Source organism: Heliangelus exortis, chromosome 6, assembly GCF_036169615.1.
Source record: "Heliangelus exortis chromosome 6, bHelExo1.hap1, whole genome shotgun sequence".
Lineage (NCBI taxonomy): Eukaryota > Metazoa > Chordata > Aves > Apodiformes > Trochilidae > Heliangelus > Heliangelus exortis.
The window spans coordinates 31,048,644-31,072,556 of NC_092427.1; the positions used below are offsets into that span (position 1 = coordinate 31,048,644).

The 23,913-nt window shown below is 39.5% G+C and overlaps 1 protein-coding gene and 1 long non-coding RNA gene across 4 annotated transcripts in view; one reads left to right on the forward strand and one right to left on the reverse strand.

Moving 5' to 3' along the window:
- Positions 1–8,332, forward strand: part of PLA2R1 (phospholipase A2 receptor 1) — a 40,773-nt gene extending 32,441 nt beyond the window's left edge. Inside the window, exons 24-30 of one of the 3 annotated variants that reach the window (XM_071747559.1) lie at positions 2,328–2,566; positions 3,071–3,239; positions 4,598–4,738; positions 5,163–5,279; positions 5,721–5,897; positions 6,994–7,023; positions 7,249–8,332. In XM_071747559.1, coding sequence (XP_071603660.1) covers positions 2,328–2,566; positions 3,071–3,239; positions 4,598–4,738; positions 5,163–5,279; positions 5,721–5,897; positions 6,994–7,023; positions 7,249–7,463 — 1,088 coding nt within the window. In that variant the 3' untranslated portion in view covers positions 7,464–8,332. Of the gene's footprint in view, positions 1–2,327; positions 2,567–3,070; positions 3,240–4,597; positions 4,739–5,162; positions 5,280–5,720; positions 5,898–6,993; positions 7,024–7,248 lie in introns of those variants that run through there. The other 2 variants (XM_071747560.1, XR_011726578.1) reach the window with 2 other exon arrangements.
- On the reverse strand, positions 5,736–10,619 carry LOC139797757 (uncharacterized). Its single transcript, XR_011726579.1, has 3 exons — positions 10,489–10,619; positions 7,229–7,328; positions 5,736–5,856 (listed from the first exon to the last, which is right to left on the reverse strand). It is a non-coding gene; the product is annotated as an uncharacterized lncRNA (long non-coding RNA).
- Between the last annotated feature and the right edge of the window lie 13,294 nt (positions 10,620–23,913).

Below are 23,913 nucleotides of genomic sequence, written 5' to 3' on the forward strand. Positions count from 1 at the left end.
CCCCAGGGTGCTGGGGCAGCTTTGGAGCCTTCCCAGGGGCTATTGCAGCTCTGCCCCTGGAAAGCTGCCAGATCATGGTACCAAAATAGAGCAGCAGAAAATAATTAACCCTTGAGCTAAAGGAGGGCTGTAATCGAAGCCTGTGAGGAGTGTCCTTGGGTGCTGTACTCTGTGTGGCAGGGATGGTTTTATATGGCTCAACTTGATACATCACTTGGTGGTTAAGGCTAAAGGGCCAAACACCCCTCTGCTGCTGTCTGCCAAAGAAGCAAGGGAGAGGGAGTGGAGAAGTAAAATAAACAAACATAAGCTGTGGGCAGTGCTTACATGTGGCTCTAGCAAACCATAGCCATATTTGACATCATTTATTATGAACTATGGTTGGAGGGAGTGCTGGAGTAATCCTGCGCATAGTGAATTTTCCTGCTGGTTTGTTTCCTTTACCTCCCAAATGCTTGTATTTTTATCTCCTTCTGCTACTTCAGACAGATGGAAAAGGTGTTAAAAGGCAGGAAGGAAAGCAGTAGCCTTAGAGCTGGGGAGTGTGGGTGGGGGTATGGGAGTTCATTATGTTCCCCCAGCTGAGTGTTGCTGCCTGCCCCATGTGAGGGATGGGAGGAGTCTTGTCCCTCATTGTGGCACTGGAGCATCCTCCCAAACCACCAGGAAGTTCAGTTTGCAAACTCAGCAGAAAACTTCCATGTCTCACTCTCTCTCTTTTTTTATTTTTCTTTTTTCTTTTTTTTTTTTTTTTTTTTTTTCTCCTGATCAGTTTAGGTGTTTTTAGTAGCTTTTAGCTTTTAGTTTTAGCTTTTAGCTTTTAGTTTTTTAGTAGCTTTCCAAGGCCACATCAGCTCAGTGCAGGGTTGGGCAAAAAGCAGAACTGTGCATGGGAATAGGCAGCTGGAGGAGCAGGGAAAGCAAGGGAGAGAGAAGTGAGGTAGTCTTTAGCTGTCAGTAGTGTACTGCTGAATTTACTCAGAGGTCCAAACAAATATATCAGTTCCTGGAAAGATGAGATGGTGCTTGGCTTCTGCCATCCTGTCCACATACCATCTCCTCTTTTTCAAAATATTTTCTGTATGAAGTTAAAATAAATCAGCAGAAGAACTGAACTGGGCTCTGATCTTATAGTGGTGGTTGAGTTAGGATTGCATCAGCATTTTACTGCCATTTTCTGCCTTTTTTTCAAGCAGTGACATCCACTTCAGGTTAGGACAAAACATAGTGCTTCAGTTAGCTGAAGAGCAAACTTCTTCTTGCTTAGAAATTTCTAATTTCAAATGATTTGCGGATGACAAATAAGAAATTAATTTGCTATTTTAAGATGCTTGTTAACATTCTTCCTCTCTTAGTCATAGAGGGAACCAAGTCTAAAAAACACTTCACCTCATAAAAAAGGTGAAGGAACCACTTCATTTTGTAGTCACAGAGAAGCTTTACAGACAGAAGTAATTTAATCCTGTCTATCAGTTTGCATTAAACTGAGGTATTGCTTTATTTTAATAAGCTTGTTTAAAGTTTACTGTGAACATTCATACACACTGGCAAAGGCATTTGCCTCCTTTAGAAATGTGCATATGGCAGCATCACAGATGGGCTGAGGTGGAGATGGTCTCTGTCTCCTGATTTTTCTCTCAGTGGAGGCTCTACTTCTTAAATCTAAGAAGTCTGCTTCCCTTTTTCTTTTTTTGGATGGTGCTATGTTAGTTTATCATCAAAAAGATCTTTAAGTCTCTATGCACAGAGGTTTTCTCATTAACTGCCAGTACTGTGATCTTCCCTACACTGGCTCATGGATAGTAAGCCTGAGCTCAAAAAGCGCCCACACACTTCTGCCATGAACCACAGTTTGTCATCCTCTGAGTTGTGCCAGTACAGTCAGTTATTTGTGAGGCCAGACTTTGTGCTGTAAAGTGATCTTGGAAATTATTAAAAATGGGTAAAAAAAAAAAAAAAAAAAAGATAATTTAAATTGCATGCAAGATGCAAGGTACCTGGGACAAGTGCACTCTGTACTTGGGATATTCCCAGACCCCATGTGATTTCTTACTGACCTTCAAAGATTCAGGCAGTCCAGGTTTACTTTTTTGTTGCTCTCCATTAAACTCATTGACTCGTGTGATGAGTTTGTCCTGTGGTGGAATTTCAGATACTATCATCATCTTTTTCTTTTTACAGTTCACAGTGCCTTCCTGAAACCAAGGACTCTTGAGTTTTTAGATTTGTTTTTAAAGGATAGTTCTGATTTTTTAGAAGCTGTTCTGCTATGTTCAAGCTGTCTTTTTAGGAAAAAGAAATACATCTTTTCTTTTTGTTTATAACAGACATATCCAGGCATGTCATCAATGCATCTGAAATGTACCCTGTGCCAGATACTTTAGAATATGGTAACAGAACATATAAACTAATACACGGGAATTTTACATGGTCCTCAGCTTTAAAAACCTGCATGGCAAATGGCGCTGAGTTGGTCAGCATCACAGACCAGTATCACCAAGCTTTCCTCACCATCATTGTCAATCGGCTGGGATACAACCACTGGATCGGGCTGTTCACTTCGGATGTACGTAGTGGATTCCCTAACTATGAATGTGATACTGCAAAGGAGTTTTTCCATCTGAAGTCATAGGAAGTTTGCATCTGAAAATGAAAATTTTGGAAAGCTGGAGCCTGAACCCTTTTTTTTTTTTTTTTTTTTGCAACATAATGTATAAATCTAGTAAGAGCCAATTTGGGGCAACTACTACTGAAAGCTAAAAGCTATAGAAAATATTCATACCCACAAAAAATCTCTTGTGGTGTCAACATTGAAATGATGTTCCATTTTTAGTTGCTTAATGGCTCAAATAATCACTTGCTGAAAACAGCATGTAAGACACAGCTTGTGGTCTCCCGAAATCAAATAGGGAAGATCCTTGGTTCTGCCTTTTTGTAGAGCCTTTTGGATCTACCCAGACTTTGAAAAGGTAAAAGACATTTTGTAATACCTGGTGAGGATGCCACCAGAAGATGAACTTCTGTGATGCTAAAGAAAATCAGAAAGATAATCTAAAATTTATTTTGGCAGAATGGACTTCACTTTGAATGGTCAGATGGGACTAGGTCTTTGTTTACCTTTTGGGAAGATGATGAGTCCCAGGCCTTTGGCAGCTGTGTTTACATTGATACTTCAGGGCACTGGAAAAGTACTAACTGTGAACGACTTCTGGAAGGAGCAGTTTGCCATGTGCCACCTAGTAAGTCAGAGTTCAGTTTTACATTAAGTCTTTGCAGCTGCAGCTGTGTGTATTGACAGTCTAGTATATGAAAGCAAATAAATTGATCTGAGGTTAAGCAATAGTGATAGTAAAATTCAAAACTGAAACAGATTCCTGGGTTGCCTTTCTGTATCTCCTATTTGTGAAACCATTTTCCCCTGTAAAATATTTGCCATCATTTTTCCGTAGGAGAATGGAAATAGAAGCATCATATTAGAAAAGAAGCAGAAGAATTACTTATTCTATCTTTACAGTCAATACTATAGTATCTGTGAAAAATTATGATTGCTGATTAACCTAGCTTGAAGGGAAATAATTTGTTTGCTGCAATTAACTGTGGGATAATATAAGGGAAGTGAGTAATGAGTCACATCTTCATTAATTGCATATAAAAGATTTTGCAGCTTGTTTTTTTTTAAAGGTATGAATATTTTCCTGTATTCTAAAACATGTTGGTTCCTGCAATCTGTCAGTTATCTGATCTTCATTTGAATCCAGAATTCAGGTCTGGAATTCCATTCAGTCCAAGACTGCAGAATCTTTGGCAGGATCCAGTTCTCAAAATAGTTCCTGTTTGGTGTCACTGATCACCAGGGGTTCACCTACAGCTTACAGCTTTTGAATCTGTTGAGAATAAAAGTTGTCTTGGAATCCTTCAAGACAACAATTACCCTCGAGCCTGAGTTCTGTAGTGAAGCCTGACCAACTTTCAAATTTGTTGGTCAAGTTATGTAATCATATCTAGACGAAGGTTTACTTAATTTTTAGGAGTTGTATTTTGTAGCAAAGTAGGATTCATGTGAGACCATAGCACACCCAAAAAGGGATGTTATGTGATATTGCAAAGTGAGCTTGTAGAATCGTCCTGAGTCAGAGGGACTCCGTGCTGCACGTTGCACGCTGAAGAGGAGGGGCTGGCTGCAGCTTCCTGACAGGACACTCCTCTGTGCCCTGGGATTTGGCATCAGCTTTTATTCACAGCTTAGTGAAAAGAAGCTGTGCTGCTGTTGGAACTCCCCAGCCCTTTGGGACATCCTGGGCAGCTCAGAGGGCTCTGATGTGCCCATAGTTTGCTCATAACTCCCTGTCCATCATCAGGGTGAGTTGGATTGTCATGATACTGCTGTTGCAATCTGGCCAAGTTTTTGATCAGAAATAAAACCAACGTTACTGTTCTAATATTAATATATGCAACCACTAGATTTTCACTTGGAAAAATAGAGGCATAATGCAATAGCATTCTTATTGGCATTACTCAAAAACTTTTTTGTGTGGAATTTTGCATTAATGTGCATGTTGTTGTGCCAGTAAAGCTCTGCTGTTATCTCTTATCACAGAACAGAAACTCACTGCCTATAAAGGCTTATGTTCAGAAAAAAATGTTCCCTGGATCAAATTCAAAAACAATTGCTACAGCTTTTCCATGGTTCTGCAGGGCACAAATTTTGATACTGCATATGATGTCTGCAAAAATCAAGGTAAGGGATTATTTTGTAGGTTCATTTGTCACTGTGATTTCTTAAAGAAACTTATGTTTTCTGAGATGACTGAAATAATCTCTAGTTCAAGGTATTTATAGGCTCATAAGCCAGCTATGGTAACAGAGGCAACATACTTCAAGAAAAATGTTCCTTTCCATGTGAAAATAATAATTTATGGCATAAAGCATAAAATGCATTTCTTTCCCTTCAAATGTATTTTAAAATCATATAAGAACAGTTTTATGTCAGCCTGAGCATTTTCATACTGCTGAAAAAATTTAAGAATTTGTAAAAAATAACCCGACCGTTTAAGTTTTTCAATGAAGGCACAGTTTTTGAAATACAATGTTACATTTTAATGGCATGGATTGTTTGAAAATTTGTTTAACATGTTTAAACTGAAAATTTGTTTTATCTGTAGGATCAAATCTCCTAACTATTCAAGATGAAGATGAAAATGCTTTTATTCTGGAAGAATTGCACAGTCTTGGTTATTCTGTGCAAATGATTTGGTTAAACATCCTGCTTGTTACCGACAGTAAGTTTTGGGTAGAAGAGACCTGCATGTAAGAATCTGGTTCAGCTTTTGGCTTATTTTTACTTGAATGCTGATATAACCATCTTCTAAAACACTGTGATCTCTTGTGATTTTTTTTCACTGCCTATTACCTGTTTATAATTCAGTAAAACCAGTCAAGCTTTCTGTTATTGTTACTTATTAGTATTTTGAATACTCAATATTTATGCATGTATGTGAATGACTTTATTTTCTTTTAAAAGTAGCACTGCAAGCTGTTTTCTCTGTCAACTACATGGGCTATTTTTAAACCTGTAAAAAAAATAAAGTAGCGGCCAAACAGACAAAAACCTGATATTCTTTAATTTAATATTTATTTATGGGAGGGTAAGTCCGACTGAAACAGAGATAATTATCAAACCACTGTGATGTTTTCTAATGATATATCATTTCTGCCCTTAGATGAGACAGTCTCCTGGTTTGATGGCTCTCCCTTAAATTATTCAAACTGGGGCATCAGGGAGCCTGAATTTGATAATCTCAAAGGGAATTTCTGTGTCAGCCTGAGGACCACAGATGGAGTCTGGCAATTATCTCCCTGCAGAGAAAAAAAGGGATTTGTATGTAAAATGATTGCAGGTATGTTCTTCCATAAAAGAAGGCAACTGTGTTCTTGTAACTGTTGTTCTATGTATTCCTTGTCGCTTCCTTATTTGCTCTTAGTTTTCCTTTAAATAATTCTATCCCTTAGTGTTAGAAAAAAAACCCTGTAAAAAGTGCAGCCAGCCAGGGTAACCTGTCAAGGCCCCTGGGTAGCCATTGCATTATTGCTGACAGTGGTAAGACTGCCTGCTGTATGCATAAGCCATGTGCAGAGAATCATAGTATTAAAGAATCATAGAATACCGGGTTGGAAAGGTCCTGTAGGATCATTTGGTCTAAGCTTTCTAGGCAAAAGCATGGTCTAGACGGGCCATTCCAGCACCCTGTTCAGTCAAAGCTTAAAAGTATCCAATTTGGAGAATCCCCCACTTCCCTTGGGAGATTCTCATTGTGAATCACAGTTCTCATTGTGAAAAATTCTCCTTTTGTGTCCAGTCAGAATGTCCACAGAAGTAACTTATACCTTTTACCCCTCATCATTTCCATGTGTCTGCTTGTAAAAAGGGAGTCTTCATCTTCTTTGTATCCACCCTTCCAGTACTGCAGTGAGGTGATGAGGTCTCCCCTAAGCCTTATTTTTTCAAGGCTCAACAAACCCAGTTCTCTGAGCTTTTCCTCATATGGCAGAACATCAGGCTGAGCTCCACAAAGCCTGTAGGACAGGCAGACACAGCCTGGGAAAACTGCACAGACACCAAGTCACCAGGAAAGTGAGGCTATGAAAGAGCTGAAGTGTTTCAAGAGCCCACCCAAAATGTCTTAGTCACTGCTGTACTCAGTAGAAATGTTAGTCTACCACTGCACAGATCTCATGCATTTACACTCTTAAAAGTGAATAAATGCTGCTGCTCCATCCTATAGCCCATCAAATTTAAGGGATTTTAGGTAGCAGATTAAATCATGTTTAATTTGGCCAGTTGGAGTGCCATTGACATGAGTAAAGTTGAAGAACAGCCTGTTCTTTTATGGGCTTTGGTAGATGGGCTTCTCAGAATCAACTTTACCATGAATATACAGTTGCTTTTGTTAGCTCTGTAGGTAATTTCATGACTGCTCTTGCGTTCTTTTTCAGATATTGATGCAAAAGAACCCTCTGAAAAAAGTAAGTTTCTTCTCTACTTTCTTAATATTTTTCTTTTTTAAAGAGTAAAATCACATTTTGAGCTGATACTTTGTGAGGTAACATTTTTCACTGTTAAGCCTGGAATTGAAAATGTATGACATATAAGGGGTAATAATATGTTTCCCATAAGACATTTGTATGGTTATGTTTAAAATTATTTATAAACATATTTGCATACTAACACTTTCTGTTCTTCCCTTTCAGTGTCACACCATGAGCTTGCAGCTTTGGCTGTTCTTGTGACGTTGGTGATGCTGGCTGCCATTTCAATTTTTCTGTGGTGCCTGTACAAACAGAATAACCAAATCTTCAGCAGGATACTGTGGATCAGAAACACCTATTTGCCACAGATCAACACTGACACTTCTCCTTTGGAAGAAAACATCCTCATTTCTGATTTTGAGAGAAGCAACGATTGATTCATCGTGTGTAGTAAGCATTCATGTTTTGCATGTGAAACTCCACAAGCTACAGTGGTTTTCTCCTTCTCTGGAGTCCCCCTGGGTGCCTATAGCCAGAGAAACCCTGGCAGCCATTGATATGAACACTGCAGGGGCTCACTGTCTTTGAGCACTTCTGCTTTGTGGTAAGATGAGGCAAGGATGCATGGCAGAACCACGGAGAAGTCAGCTATAATGGGACAAGCTAGGAACAGAAAATACTGCCACACCATAAACCTCCCAACTGCTCATGTGGAACAGTCCTGTCCAAGGCCCCAGAGCAACAGACATTTTCATACAACTTTTTCCTTTGGAATGCCTGGGCTTTTGTGGGTTTTTTTATTTGTTTTTGTTTGGGGTTTTTTTGGTTTTTTTGTTTTAGTTTGGGGTTTTTTTGTGGTTTTGTTTGTTTGGCTGGCTTTTTTTATGACACAGAATCTGCTCATGAACTAGCATTAAAATTTGGCCTTGAATTTAGGGACTCTGGAACATATTCCAAGGACTGTGGGATAGTTTTTTTTCTCGATAGCCATTCCCTCTGGAAAATGAAGTTATTTTTCAGACATTGGATTCTTGCCAACTGGATTTCCAAGCTGGCAGAGTGATGAGGTCACTTTTGAATCAGGAGTGCTGGAGTTTTAGTATTTTGGCCCATGATGGTTCATGTTACAAAATAAATGAGCCTAGAGATATAAGGGCATATGAACTCCGTCATCCTGAAATTGATACATTCGTTTGAGATGGGTCCAGCATCCTGATAACGATTTAACTATGTGATCTCTCACCCATCTTATTTCAGAAATTTAATCTCATCAACCTCTTTGAAAGACACATTTGGTCAATATCTGTTTGAAGGAAAAAAAAAAAAAACTGTTGTAAATCTTGCTCATGGTTACGGTAATAAGTTGATTTACAGTTCACCTACAGTATTTCTGCACACAGTGTTCATGTGTGCTCTTCTGAGACCCTGTTCTCAAAAGCTGCGGACGAAACACGGGGGAGCCACTTAGCCACATGTTGGTGAATAGTCCCATAAGCCCATGAAGCAGGCCCTCAGAAGGGCACTTTTCACTTTCAGTGTTTGTACTAAGGTGCTAAGGTGGAGATACATTTCTCTGAGCAGTTGTTATGCAGGTAAATGGCTGTGAAGGACCCAGCTCAGGTCTCTGCACTACCTCAATTACAGCAGCCAGAACAGGGCTTTCTCACCGTAGGGCTGCCTCCACCCTAACCAGTCCTCCAGACACCTCTCTGAAAATAGGTGGAAGGCTTGAGGGAATTTTATTTTTATTGCAGCATGGAAAAACAAGTGGTTAGTCATGGCGAGTTACTTCATAATGGATTTACTGTGCCTTCAGTCGTCTTTAGAAGCTGCTGTGAAGAGCTGCATTTATTGTTGGGTTTGTTGGTTTATTTGTTTTAAGATGACTCATCCAGACAATGTTGCAAGAACCCTAAGATGGAGGTAAATTCCTGAGAATTAAGCAAGAAGCTTAAGGCCAACCGAAATGTTTTTACACAGTATTTGTGCACAGGCACAGGAATGTATGATGTCTTTTAGTTAGATTTCACATGACCAATTCTAGGAACATTGCAAAAATTGTCCATGTCAAAATTATGTACAGGGCTATTTTCAAATATTACTTGGTACACAGAGTATTTCTGTGTTCAGAAATGTTCCAAATGTTGCCAAAGAGGCTGTAGATGGTTTTGATCCCAATATCATCTTCAGCTTACTGTTTCTGATAACTTCTATGGGTGTAGCTATCACAAGTTCTTAGTCTGAGATTTTTCCATCTTTCATCTAGTGGTTTGACCCCATATATTAGTCTTCAGTAATGCTTTTAAAGTTTGTTCTTAGTCCTATAAATTTATCTGTATTATGCAGATTAATCTACAGGGCTCTTTTTATGTGAATTCAAATACTGGAATTCGTGGAGTGCAACTTTTGAGTACAGTTGCCAGATCATCTGTGGTTTATATGTATGAAGTGTGATAACTTCTTTACCAAAAAAAATATACACACACACACAAAATAAAAAAGGTTGTCTGTTCACCGTGAGAATTTCGTTTATTTACACTACAGTTGAACAATCTTAAACCAACAAATCTCCTTCATCATATTCACTGACAAGTGTAATTGCTGCCTTCTTAAAGCAAGCAGAGTGGCTTGTGGTATGTTTTTTGTTTGCGAGAGTGAGCTGTGTTGTCTCTGAGGACCTGTTTTTCTCAGGCTGCAGTGCTGTTACCTTGATATGCAGACTTGTCAGAGTCTGATGTGGTTAATGAGGATGTATATTTTATTTTCACAAAAATTGACAGACATTTTTTCAATTTTCCTTGAGGCGTGTTGTAATCATTTAAATATATTTAAAGGACATTGGTATAATAAATAGCTCTAACCTAAAAATAGTGATTGTTCATTAACATCAACTCTGATATAGATGATCCTGCACTAAGGGAAAAATAGGTCAAACAGTGTTTTTTTCACACTTTGAAATGGTTTTGAAGGGAACAGACCCTTAAATATTTATTTTTAAATCTTTCCTCATATAACTTTTATAATTGCAGGTAGTACTCACTCAAGAATGTAAGAGCTGATTGCTTTCTAGTCCTTGTTCTGGATTTTGTTACCATGGCTTTTGTTTGTTTTCCCTTAATCAGAAGTCTCTTACACTATTCCTGATCAGAGTATGTGGTGATTGTGTTTTTACTGCTGACCTTGATGATATTGGCAGCCAAGTTCACTGTAGTATTTCAACTGGAAAATTAAATTGTGAAAAACAATTTTCTGTGCCATGATTTTTCTTGAATCTTTCCCCAGCTTTAATTAGCTGCCAGGCTTTAGTTCTTGTAAAACAGTTCGTAGGCTTTGCATCAGGTAATCCTGGTAGGAGAGAGAGCAAGCTTGCACCCCACTCCTCTAGTTCTACCTCTAGTTCACCCCACTCCTCTAGTTCTCCTTCTAGTTCTACCATCTGCCCTGCAGATGGTTTACACACACCTGGTGGCTTCAGTGTTTCAGTGGACCTGAGTGCTGAAAGTGCTGGGAGGAGGAAGGTGTCATAGCACCATCTGTGAGGATGATGGATGGGAGCATGGTGCTGATGCACAGAAATTGTCTGAGCTGGTTGCTCGGTGTGCTTCTGTGGTTGCACTCAAGTAAAAAAAAAACCCTGTGTTCTTATTTTTATAGTCTGTTTTCCAGGAGAAAATTTACCTCGTCTGTTTAGCAGTTCCTACAGCAGGTCTCTGAGGAACAGAGATGCCTGATACAGCCATCCCATCCCAGCTGGATGAGAGTCTCCAACAGGAACATACACATGCTGGAGAGGTCAGGTGTGACTGGGCAGAGCGAAGGGTTGTGGCACAAGGCTGCAGGTAGGCAACATGACTCCCTTTCCCACTGTGCCTCTCGTGGGTGCAGTGCTGCCCTTCCTTGTGCAGGGACCTTCCTCCTTTCCCTTCCCTGGCCTTTGCGAGCACGCACACACACACACACACACACACACACACACACACACACACACACACACACGTACCAACACTTTCTCAATCTACCCTGGCTGGATCAAGATGAGAAAGGAGCTCTGGGGATGCTTAAAACCTGTGCAGTACAGAATGGAGGGAGTGTAGGGAAAAAGTAAGTTTTTTGCGTACGCTGCTGGACATCCCAGGGCACAATTGCACAAATTCCCAACTAATTTATTCTGCTATGTTTTTCTTCCATCCTTTTGCTCCTCCCTTTGTGTAGTAACAGTCATCCCGAGTCTCTTGCAACAAAAAACACACTGGAATAAAACCGATGGTATACCCTTCCTCTGGGACATCTATATGTAAGCAGTTTTTTGTTTTTTTTTTTAGTTAAAAGCTAAATTGCACACATTGAGCAACTCGGCTCTAAATCCTCAGTTCAGAAAAAAACAAACAAAGCAAGCACAAACCAAAACCAAACAACCCCCCCCCCCAAAGCCCCAAACCAACACCAAAGAAAAAAACAAAACAGCAGAGCCTCTTCTTAAGCTATAAGGTTTCCCTTGGTAATCAGTGGAACGTTGTTTTTAAACCTCTGCAAGCCAGAGCACTGATCTTATACAATCTGTTGCCCTCGTGTGTAAGTAATCGGTCAGGAGCCAATGCACGGGGGTTAACGCTCTTCTGGGACATGAAGCATTAAAGTTGAACATGGTGCTTGGAAAGGCAGTCAGGCTGGGTTTGGCCAGTAGATGGTAGTCGTACACACCAAGCTGACAAACAGCTTTGCAAGAGAAAAAAGTCAGAGGTCTCTGCTCCCCATCTTTTAGAAGTTTAATTAAATGAGCAGCAAAACTCCCAAGTTTCAGAACTTCAAATATCAGTGTCAGTTCTTAGCCACGGCTGTGATATTAAAAAGCTGTGTTAAGGTGGCTTTTCAAGTTCCAGTGATCATTCTCAACAACTTCAATGGGATACACTGAAATGCTCAGAATTGGATAATCCAAGTACTTAAACTGGTCTGTAGGTTATTTTTTTGTCATTTGATGAGTGATGGTAAAATCAGCCTGGGTTCCTGAGTATTAAATGAATAAGTAAATATATATTTTAGTACATTTTGGTTCTGGTCCCTTTGATGGAAAGTAATTAATTGAAATTCACCAGCACAGTCTTTATCCTGTAAACGGATTGTTTTAAAATTTTATTTCCTGACTGTGTCAATGCAGGCATTTACCTACTAATTTATGTGGGGAAATTAATATTAAGACATAAATTAAAATTGTTAGACACTCTAGGTATCCATTGCATAAGTAATAATTCTGCAGCACTGTTGAAAGCAGATTTTTTTTTTTCCTTCTCTCGATTTATTCTGTACGTTGCTCAAATGCAAGAGTTGCTGATCCATTTTTTGTATCCCCTGTGTTTATGCAGGTTGATCTGGATTCTGATCTTGGAAACTTAACCGTAAAGGACATTGAGAACAATTTTATAATAGAGCCTCACTTCAAAGTGTTAGTTTCTATAATCTTCTTTCCTTATACTGCAGCTTTTCTGGGCTTTCCTGATCCTCCTGGGATGAAGCAACTGCAGTTATCTAAGAAAGTTTACAAGACTCAGCCTGCCAGTGCTTGCAAGTAACACCACTGTAGTTTGTAACCACCAAAGTGATTCTCAACCGTAGTAGTTTCCAAAAGAGCATAGCTAATTGCAGATAATTGCAAAACTGCTGCTACCATTTCCTTTATTTCTCATGCTTGTTTGTTGGTTTTTTTCTTGTCAGCTTGTGACTGCTATAAAAAATCCTACTCTTAACCTTACCCCACAGTCTAGATCTCCACTGTGGTTCTTAGAAATAAAAGCTTGAAAACACAGTTTTAGTGAGAACAACAGCTAAGCCTATAGATAAAAGATAAATCTGGAAATGCATGGCAGGCTAAAAGTTACTGTCCTCTGCATGCCAGCACAGGAAAATAAGGAAGACTTTTTCTGTGAATCATGCATGGAAAGGCCTAACAACCTGCTTTCCAGGGAAGTGGCCAGCCTGTAGGTAATGGTGGCAGACACTGGGTTCTTGGAGGCTATCCACCACAACTGGTCTACTGGTAGGATGCAATAGGTGGTTGTGTCTCTTACCATACTTAGGAAAAGAAAAACTATCCCTGGATCTTTTCAGATTTTCATAGGAGAATGTTCATTTTAGGAAATCAAAAGTTTCTGTTTATTCTGTACAAAAGAAATCCTCTGTATATTTTCTTAGGTTTTTTTAGTGAATACTGAAAGTTATCCCATCATGTACATTCCTCTTGTGAAGCTATTCTGGATACTAGTTGTAAAGCATGGTTTTACGCCTTTAACCCAGTCATAACCTGATTAAATCTGCTTTGTTGCTGCTTCCTGCCATAAACTTTGTGTGCCTTGTAGGTGAGAAGTCCCTGGAAACCCTCACTGGAAGCCAGAAGTGAACATGCACAGAGCTGATAAAAGACAGACTCTACCTAATCAGCATCTTTGTGCTGCTTGGCTTCACTGATGCTGGGTTTGGGACTCCATCCCAGAGCTTGATGCTTCCAGGTTCATTCAGGTGTGTAAGCAGAGTCCTTAACACTGTATGTTGCCAATGAGCTACAATACATACACTTTTAATATGAAGTAAAAGAATATACTGAGTCATTTAAGGCTTAATTTATCGTGTCCCTACCACAGGGTAAGTGTCATTCTGGTTTGCCTGTAGCAGTTTCTTTGGGAAGTTTCTCCCGATGCTAGCACGCTTACCTATTCTGTACCTAAATCTGACACCTTAAATGATGCTTACATGGCCTAGACATTATATTTTCTGGTATTTAATATTAAAAATAATAACAAGGATTGTTTCTGAAAAGCGAGAAAGTAGTGTTTCTGCTGCCACATGTCATGTCCTGCTGATCCTGCTGGATGAAAATGATGTTGAGAGGTAAATTGAATTAAATATAGTTTCAAAAGCAAATATTGAAGATCGAGTTGTATGTGTAGGACACATTGTAGCTATAAGAAAAATTGTAAGGTACCTTTTATTTAAATGTAGAAATGTATGGGAGCAGCCCCTGGAGGCTTTCCATCTGAAGAGAGCAGATTAATAGAATACAGCAGCTACCTTGCCCTTTGAAATAACTGTTGCATAAATAGCAGAGTGGCTTTTCTTCACACACCCTACCCAGGAACATAACTGGCACTGTGGCTTTGTCACAGCAGGCTCCTGGAGTGCCTCACCCCCTGAACACGGCTCTGGAGCACACCCACCACATGTCTGGCAGTCCCAAAGCAGGTAAGTTAGGGCAGAAGGAATGAAAGCCAATGTGGGCTCCTTTCTCTGTCCTGTCCTTGACTATCCATTCTCTTGTGACTTTCCAGAATCTTTGATGATTTGAATTTTAACTATTGCTACTTACATATAAATTGGCTTCATTCTTGCCTGATAGAAATAATGTAAAGTGGAATTTTTTGAGTCTCGGGTGCTCTTGCAGATAACTTTCCTACTTGCTCTGATGTAGCACAAACCCAACCCTGATGGAGGGGAAAACAAATGATAGAGCTGATCACTGGTGAAGCAGACATATAAAGAGAACAGGGACCAATTATTTCATTTGGGAAGACTTAAATAAGAAGCAGCTGACTGAAATCACAGCAGGAAATGTGTGATAGAATACCATGGGAACAGCTGGGCCAAACAATAAGCTTCAAACTAAGTGGCAAGGTCACTTTGAATGGCAGTGTGCACTGTTAAACTGGATAACTGTGGTTTAGAAATAAACAAATCAATCCACCACCACTGTTGGGGAATAGATTCACAACACGGGTGGATGGCCCTTTCAGCTCTTGTCTGGATAACGATGAGTAAGTCTGCTGAAAATATTGGTGTGTATATTTTTGTGGGTCTGTTGATACATCAGCCTACTGCCTTCTAGCCAAAACTTAGCTTCTAGCCTTGTAGACCCACAACAGCCAGAATTTAGGATCTCTGTGGACACAAATTCCTTACAACTGGAATATAGAAAACACCTCTGGTTAAATTTGTGGTCTGCCTCAGGACAGAAAGAGACAGTTCTGAAATGAGAAAAACTGAATCATCCAATTCATTTACTACAGAAACCAGTGAGCACCCAACCTGCCCTAGCTACTCAAAATCCACAGCCAAGGTAAAAGAAGTGAATGCCCACTTCTGCAGAAGAAACAGCAATTTCTCTGGCTGCCTTTCTTCCTCTTTTGCAATGTGTTAGTGGAAACAGCAGCTTCCTGCACAGCCACTGCCTGGTTCAGAGCACTGAGATACAACTGACCTTGGTGGACTTACACATGTCTGTTCCTAGCTCCATGTGAGCCTGCTGGAGTGCGTCTGTGGCCAGATCTTGATCAAGAGCTGCTGGATAGACTATAGAGCCTGTGATGCTTTAAGCAAAGCTGTAAGCTGTGTGGAAGGGTGGGAATGGGTGATCCCAGTTCTACCAGGATCATAAAAATGCTAAAAATTTCCTTTTTTAAATTGGATGTGTTTAATCTATTTGACTAACAACACCAAAAAGAAAAAAAAAATAATTCTGGCATGGGCATTGTTCAGAATTTCCAGAAATTGTATTTAAACAGAGCCCTAAGACAGCCAGGAAGTTTTCTGCCTCTCTCTGGAGACAGAGAACATTCATAAGATGCTGACAAAAGCAGGAGACCTGGTGGAGACCCTGAAAGACCACTCTGGAGTATGTTCCTAAATATAATGTCACCCAAAACAGATGCAAGGCTTGTTTTGAGGTGCACAATGCTGTGTCAGTGCTAGTGTTTATTATTTTTATGATTGCATTTTAAAGCAGTGGTTCTTTTGATCCATACTAAATGCTGGTCAAGGAAAGAAAAATAAAGCTTACATAGAAAATAACAAAATTTTCTGGCTGGAGGCCACAACTTCACAAGAGAATACTGAAGGCTAATATGTTTTGTTTGACGTCTTTGTTTCTGATAGATGTTGACTGAATTCAGGAGGATGACGGCACTTTGAACAAAACCAGCTGGGGAAGTCAGCTTGCTAATTATTAACCCTCTAGGGAAGAGACTGAATTGGAAATGTGCATACAAAACATTCTGGGAAAATACAAAAAATAATGAAGATCTCTTTGGAAAATAAATACCTACACCGTGGCTTGTATTAACAAGGATACAATTTGTGATAGATGACTGACTTTCTCAAAATAGATAATGATTCAGTTTTGGACTCCTATTCTCCCTGTAGTATTCTTCAACAGTCTTGAGGGTGAAGTAAGCCTAACATTAAGGAATTCTTTGAAGGAATGAATAGAAGTTATAAATGTATTGTGATATCAATAATAGAGGACTAAAAAAGACTATTGTCAGCGTCTTAAGCACTTTGGAGTATTGAAAGAGAATTTTCAACTCTGAAAAGAGGAAAGGAGCATCAAACTGCATACTGTACCTTGGAAAATATTACACTAGAGCTACTGTGAAAAACATTCAGATAACTGATCTTAAAATGTAAGTAACAAAGAGGAAAAAAAGCATAATAGTCCTTGGACAGTAGGCTCCGCTGTGACAAATTTACATCTCATGCTACCTAGATGATCTGATCCTCTCTCTACAACTGGCCAGTTGGCTGTATAGTACATGCAGGTATTTTTCCCCCACTTCAGGTATTTTAGGGATATAAAAAGGAAGCATTAGATATGAGCAGTACACCAAATTCCAATGTAGTTCAGTGTTTAACTTAGCTATAATTGTAGCATGTATTAAAAATAGAAAAAAGGGACTAAAAGGAAAAATTATCCTTTAGAATATTATCCTTATCCTGAGGGAAAAAAAAAAAAAAAAAAAAAAAAAAAAAAGATGGGGAAAGAAAAGAAATTTAGAAACAAATTTCACCATTTGCTTCTTTTCCTGCTTCATACATTGGTTGCAGCACAGAGACATCTGCTGTTAGCAAGTAAGTGCCAAAATATATGTAGCAGAATGTGTTGTTGTTTAAAACAAATCATGTAGGATACTAAACTGATTTTTGTTTTGTTCCTTGTAATTCAGTGGGTAGTCATTTTGGGTGTTAGATTGTTAAAGACAAATCTTATAATTGTAAAGCAAGCTTTTTAGAGACAAATCTTACAAAAATTAAGCATCAGAGATATGCATATTTTTACCTGGTTTTAGTTCTATTAGTGGTATTACAAGCTTAGCTGAAGTACCATCCAGCAAACAATACAATAGCTGGCAGGGTACCTTTTGAACTTGCCCATTCTCTGATAATTTGCAACTCTTATTTAGTTGCGTTGATATAACTTGTCTGTGTCTGTGTACTGACAGCTATTATAAATGATGAACTAGAGTAATTATAAAGTGTGCTGTTTTCAGAACGCTGCAACAGTCCCTGATCCTCCCAGGACTAATTTAAATTGCAGTTGATTACGTGAAGCAAACAATTGCAGTATTTTGGAAAGAAAGGATTAATGTCAAGTATCCCAGAGTGACCAAGTATGAGTCTTCACATGTTACCATACACTTTGAGATCAGAGGGGAAAAGCCACACATTTTGACAAGAATTAATGCAAAAGGGACCCAGCCCTGACTTCTGCTGGTAAAGTGCCAGTTGGATGAGATGCCTTAGGTTGTGGATCCTGCTGCTTTCATCCTGCGCTTGTAAGAGAAACCAAACCACCAACCAATCAAACAAATCCAACAGGTGTAATACTCAACATGTGTGAGCATGCACTGCTGCTGCTTTGCTTCAGCACTTACAGTACTAATAACAAACAAGTAGCCAAATTACATCAGAGCAATGGTCAGTCATGGATCAACCAGTCTTTATTTCTCTGTTTCAGAGAAAATGTAGACAAAGGGAAAGAAAAAGTCATGCAGTTTGCTGTTTTGCTGGCTGGTGGCAGGTACAGGCAAAAGGATTTTCCTGATGCTAGGAGTTGGGGAGATGCAGTCTCTGTTTCCTGGTTTCACTGGTATTACCTCACCTGTTTTTTTCTTTGAGTATTCCATGTGGAATTCCAAATGGAAAAAAAAAAAAATTCTTTGGTGGTCTTCGAGGGACAATGATTGCCAAGAGCCTTCAAATTGCAGAAACACCACCTTGTTAATAAGTGGAAACTGCTTTGCTGTAACGGTGTGAAGTGTCTCATTCCATCACTGTTTCAATACTGCTTCTGAGACAGATACATGTTTTGCCAGAATACTGCTGGTAAAATTTACTTTTCAAAGTTCTTTTTTCCAGATAAACTTGAAGTAACTTTTGTTCTCAATTCAGGCATTACCTGAAACAGTAAAGGCTTAAATGGAGCTAAAATGACAATGTAATGACCTGGATAAACTTGACTCTATTTTCAGTTACAGCTTGGGTTAAAAATGTGACATTACCATCCAAATCATGTTTCCTTGCAGTGTTGTTATGGTGTTATATTACAGCATTAATAATCCATGGTATTGTTTATAAAAATAAACTAATTGAAGGGAACTTCTGTTAACAGTGATCTCTACCACTATGTTTATGTTTGTTCATGCTTTCTTTTCATGTCCAATGCTTGTGTTTAGACATGTTTTCTTAGATGAATACATCTATTCTGGTTTGGAGTATCCACCAACTTTTGCTTTTAAAGTCCAGACTCTTGGCTTCTCTTTTGCATGTTCCTATTTTGCCATGTCTGTCATGAACCCTCTGGCAGGGCTCATGGCTATAAAAGTGTGTGGGAGTAAAGGTTAAAGATAAATGCTAGGTTTAACAAATACGGTTATTGTTGCCATAAGGAGTCACTTCTCAAGTTAGTGGTTGGATCATTCTATTTTTAAGGTAGGATTACAATTACATTCCACATCTGTGCCTGACTTGAAGTTAAAATCAGAATCTTCTAGCACTTTGTTTTTCTGAAGACTTCAGGTTGTCAAGAGCTAGATTCATAAGGAGAACATGGTCTGACTGTCAGACTTTATACCAGTAAGTAAACATTCAGCAAGTCACAATGAGATATGAGTGAGACTCATAGTAGTAACATTACTCATTTGTGGGGAAAGGGAATAGGGAGACCTAAATTCCACTTTGTGCTCTAGTAAATATTTCAGTGCTGTGAATGAAGTTGATCAGCTCCAAAAAAATACATTGAGAACTTGCTTTAGCCTGATAATTACTGAATTAGTCTGGATCAGTGTTAATTAATAATCTGAACCATTAATCTGGTTCAGATTCCTCTTATAAAAAGGGATTGCATAGGATAGCAAAGATAGCCAAACTGTCTGTGTATTTGTTAAAAAGAGAAAAATGACATCTTCTCTTTCTCTGGCTGGGAACTTTCCTAGTGGACCAGCCTATTGTCAAAGTTTAGAGAAGGAAGAGGTGAATAGTTCTGCACTGTCAGGACTCCTGCAGATGTGTCAGCAGTGAAAAGAAGTCTAGGGAAAATGTGGGCCTGCTGCTGAGTGGGGTGATGGTAACAAAGGACGTGGAAAAGACATTTTTATTTTTGATCGCTGTCTTTACTAGTAAGATTTTATTTCAGGAATCACAGGCCCCCAAGACCAGTAGGAGAATATAGAACAATGGAGACTTACCCTCAGCAGAGAAGATCAGGACATTTAAACAAACTGGACATAAATAATTCCATGGGACCCAGTGGGATGCATCCACGAGAGTTAGTGGAGCTGCCAGCTGTTATTGTGGAGCCAGTCTTCAGTATTTTTGAAAAGTTACAGTGATCAAAGGAGGACTGAAAGAAGCAAATGCTTAACTTCAAGAAAAGAAGAGGATATGGTGAACTGCAGGTCAGTCAGCCTTACCTTGATATCCAGGAGTGTGATGAAGCAAATAATTCTGGAAACAATTTCCAAATATATTAAGAACATGAAGATGACTGTGAATCATCAGTATGAAGTCTCTTTGATAAGAGAAAATCATGCCTGATAGCCTTCTGTGGTGAAATGACTAGCTTGGTGGACTAGGAGAGAGCAAAGGATGTTAATCATCTTAACTTTAGCAAGGCTTTCATCACTGGCTTTTATAGAAACCTCATTAAGAAACTGCTGGCTAGACAAGTGGACAGCGAGGTGGATTGAAAATGGGCTGAAATGCCAGTCTCAGAAGATTATAATTAGTGGCACAAAGTCCAGTTGGGAGCCAGTCACTGATGGTAAGCCTGGGGCCAATATTGTGGCCTATATTGTTAAACATTGTCATTAAAGCTCCTCGATGATGGGGCAGAGTGCACCCTCAGCAAGTCTGCAGACAGCTGAAGATGAGAAAAGTGGCTGGTACACCAAACTGTGATTCTACCATACAGAAGGATCTGAACAAGCTGGAGAAATCAGCCAAGAGGAATCGCATATAATTCAGCAAAGTGAAATGCCAGCTCCTGCACCTGGCAAGTGATGACCCTACACATTAGTAGAGTCTGGAGATCAACCAGCTACGAAGTTGCTTTACAGAAAATGATCTGGAAGTCCTGGTGAACACCAGCTTGGACATGAGCCAGCAATGTGCTCTTCTGGCAAAATTGGCCTACAGTATCCTGAACTACATTAGGAGGAGTGTTGGCAGCAGGTCAAGGTATGTGATAATTTCTCTACACACCACTAGTGAGACACATCTTTAGTGATAGATATAGATCAAGCCAGTTATGGACTCCCCATAACAGGAAAGAGAGATTTACTGGAGCAAATCCAGCAAAGAGTCACAAAAAAGGTGATTAAGAGTCTGGAGCATTTGTCATATGAGGAGTGGCTGAGAAACCTGGGACTGTTCACTCTGGATGAGAGAATGCTCAGGGAGATCTTGTCAGTATCTATAAAGCACCTATACTTGGGGAGAGTAAAGAAGATGGAACCAGGCTCTTCTCAGTGGCATTCAGTGAAGGGACAAGAGGTAACAGGCACAAACTGACATAGAGCACATTCCTTTCGCACAGAAGAAAAAGTTGTTTGTTTTTTTTCTTAATCTGGTGGTGGTCAAACATTGGAGCAGATTACCTTGAGAGGTTGTAGAGTCTCCATCTCTGGAGGTATTAAAAATGCAACTGGACATTGATTTGAGCAACTTGCTGTAGCTGACCATGATCTAAGTAGAGGATGCACTAGACTATCTCTAGAGAGCCTGTGATCCTTTGATATAGGACCTGGATTAATTTCAACAGCATCTGAGTAATTCTTTCAGGTTTACTGGTTGTAAAGAAATGTTCAGCATTTCCAAAGCTTGTGTATTACAGTGGGACTTAAGTAGGCCACAGGTTCCTAGTGGGGTATTTAAATATTGTCTATTATAAGTCCAGCCCCAGGTGGGCCAAAGTGTTTCAGCACAATGAAATACACATAAACCTGAAGAAACCTATGGACTTCATAGAGTGAAGTGCTGCTCTTTAGTAAAACATTTGTAGCAACTGATGTTTTAGTACTGGAAGCATAGTACTGCAAACAAACAAACAAAGAAAAAAATGTAGATGTACTCCTTAAAGAAACAGAGCTTTTTAATTAAGCATAAATTAAATAGATCTCTAACTAAAACTCTATATGCAGTTGCAATGTTTTTCACTGTTGTAATGTTTTGTTCATTCTCCTGTAAGGTACCATAAAGAACAAGCTTACTGCTTGACAGCCTAAGCAAAGGAAAGAGAGAGGGCTCAAAATCAAAGCCAGGAACAGGTTCAGCTTGGATGAGAGCAGTGATCTCTAGAAGTGGAATATGTCATACACAGATGTGATCTCTTGATCTCTGAAGTGACCAAACCCTTTATGGCTTAAAATATCTGTTCTGAAGTTTTATCTAGAATCTTAATAATGGTTAGTGCATGTGTTGATCACTGCAAAGCTGAGCCATAAGGAATCTATGCTGTTTTGTAGTGTCTTCATCTTGCACATTCTTCTTCATACACTCTGTGCCAAGCACATGAAATGAACTCACCAGCAGTGCTTGTGCAGTGATGAAAAGCTGATAGCAGTACCTTCATAGCCTGTCCCTGATTTACCCATGGTGTCAAGCACAGGGAGAAGCTCTAAAAGCTCATTTGTATGCACTGTCCACCCACAAACTTTATCTCAAGTTGTGTGAGTGTTGAGTCACAGACAGGTAGTTCTTGTTCAAGTCCCAGCTTCATGTAAAATGTGGGTAATAACAAAAGCTATTTCAGTCTTGCTCTCAGAAATAAAAAGTAATTTCTTTACAACAAAAGCCCCTCAAATCAATAGAAAAATGCGAAGAGCAAGTTCCAGTTCAAAGTGCCTGCTGATTTATTCACCCAGTATAAACTTCTTCTAGATCAAGAAATCACTGTTGGATCTTAATAGCCAAATGACTCTTGTTCACATGCTTGCTGACCTCCTCTAAAGGCCTAAATAGCAAATACAGCATTTAGAGAAGATGTGTTGACACTGTCCAAAAAGATCATATTTGTCCACACTAATTCTATAATTAATTGCAGTTTCTACTGCTTTGTCTGGCACTGATGTTAGGTTTGCCCGATTTCAGTATCATTCATCCTGTCTCCTCATTTCCCCTTTGGAATCTTTTTTAGTGATTGATTTCACATTGCCACCCTCTGGTCTCCAGGCACAGAAAAAGCTTGAAGAGAAAGGTAGGTCCATTTGTAGATCTGCTATTTCTTATCCACACCTCCTTTAGAAAAACCCAGTGCCTATCAGACAGTCCTGGGTTTCTGTTACTCTGCCTAGTTTGGCCTACAGCCTTTAAAAGTATGTGGCTCATCTGCTTATTCAAGTGAACATGTGTGCTGGTTTTGGCTGGGATAGAGTTGATTTTTTTCCATATTATCTTGTATGGGCTATGTTTTCATTTGTATGGTAAACAGTGCTGATAATAGAGGGATCTTTTTGTTACTGCAGAGCAGGGCTTACACAGAATCAAGGCCTTTTCTTCTCCTCACCCCACCCCACCACTGAGTAGTCTGGGGGTGCACAAAAAATTGGGATGTGACACAGTCAGGATATCTTACCCCAGCTGACCAAGTGGTATTTTATACCACATAACATCGTGCCCAACACATAAAACTGGGAGAAGAATAGGCAAGTGGGGGACATTCAGAGTCATGGAATTTGTCTTTCTAAGCAACCTTTATGCATGATGGAAACTGATGTCCTGGAGACGGCTGAACACCTATCCATCAATGGGAAGTAGTGAATTAATTCCTTTGATTGCTCTGCTTTTGTGCACAGCTTTTGCTTTACCTATCAAAATGGTTTTGTCTCAATCTGGGTTTTCTTACTTTCACACTTCTAATTCTTTCCCTCATCCCATGACGGGGGAGTGAGTGAGTGGCTGTGTGGGGCTAAGTTGCTGACTGTGGTTAAACCATGACAACATGCAAATACATCTGTTTTACTGCAAATACAACTGTTTTATTTCACAGTTTTCATTTAGTCCACCAGACTCTAGTGGGTTTCTTGGTCTTGATGTGTCTAGAGGATGTAAGCTTGGATTCCTTTTGCTAGCCGTGGTTCAAACATTTTTATTGTTCTTTCACTGTGTTTTCCTTTAACATTTCACTTTACAACCCTTTCTGTGTTTTTCAGTTGGAGATGACCTCAGCTTCATGTTTCTAATATTCCACCCTGTGGTGTGATTAGCTGTGCCCCCTTCCTTTTACCAGTTCTCCAGGCTTTACTAGACGGCGTACACTGATAGTACTGTGCACACTTCAGGAAGCTCAGCTCCACCTGTAAGAAAATACTGTTCCTAGCTGCTCCTTTTTGCTCTCTCTTCACAAACTTTCTCATTTCTCTGTCTCTGTCCATTTTGAAACTGGGTGCAACTATTGTGAATGTTTGTTCTTTGTCCAGGCTGTGAGAATTTTAATATAACCACAGGAACAGCAATTGAGAGCTGAAGATGTAGGACAAGATCTTGCATATTAAGGAGGGCCAAATGATGGGCTGCATATCTTTTGTGGCTTTCCATTCCACCTCTCTGTGAAGCAATATTAATGAAGTC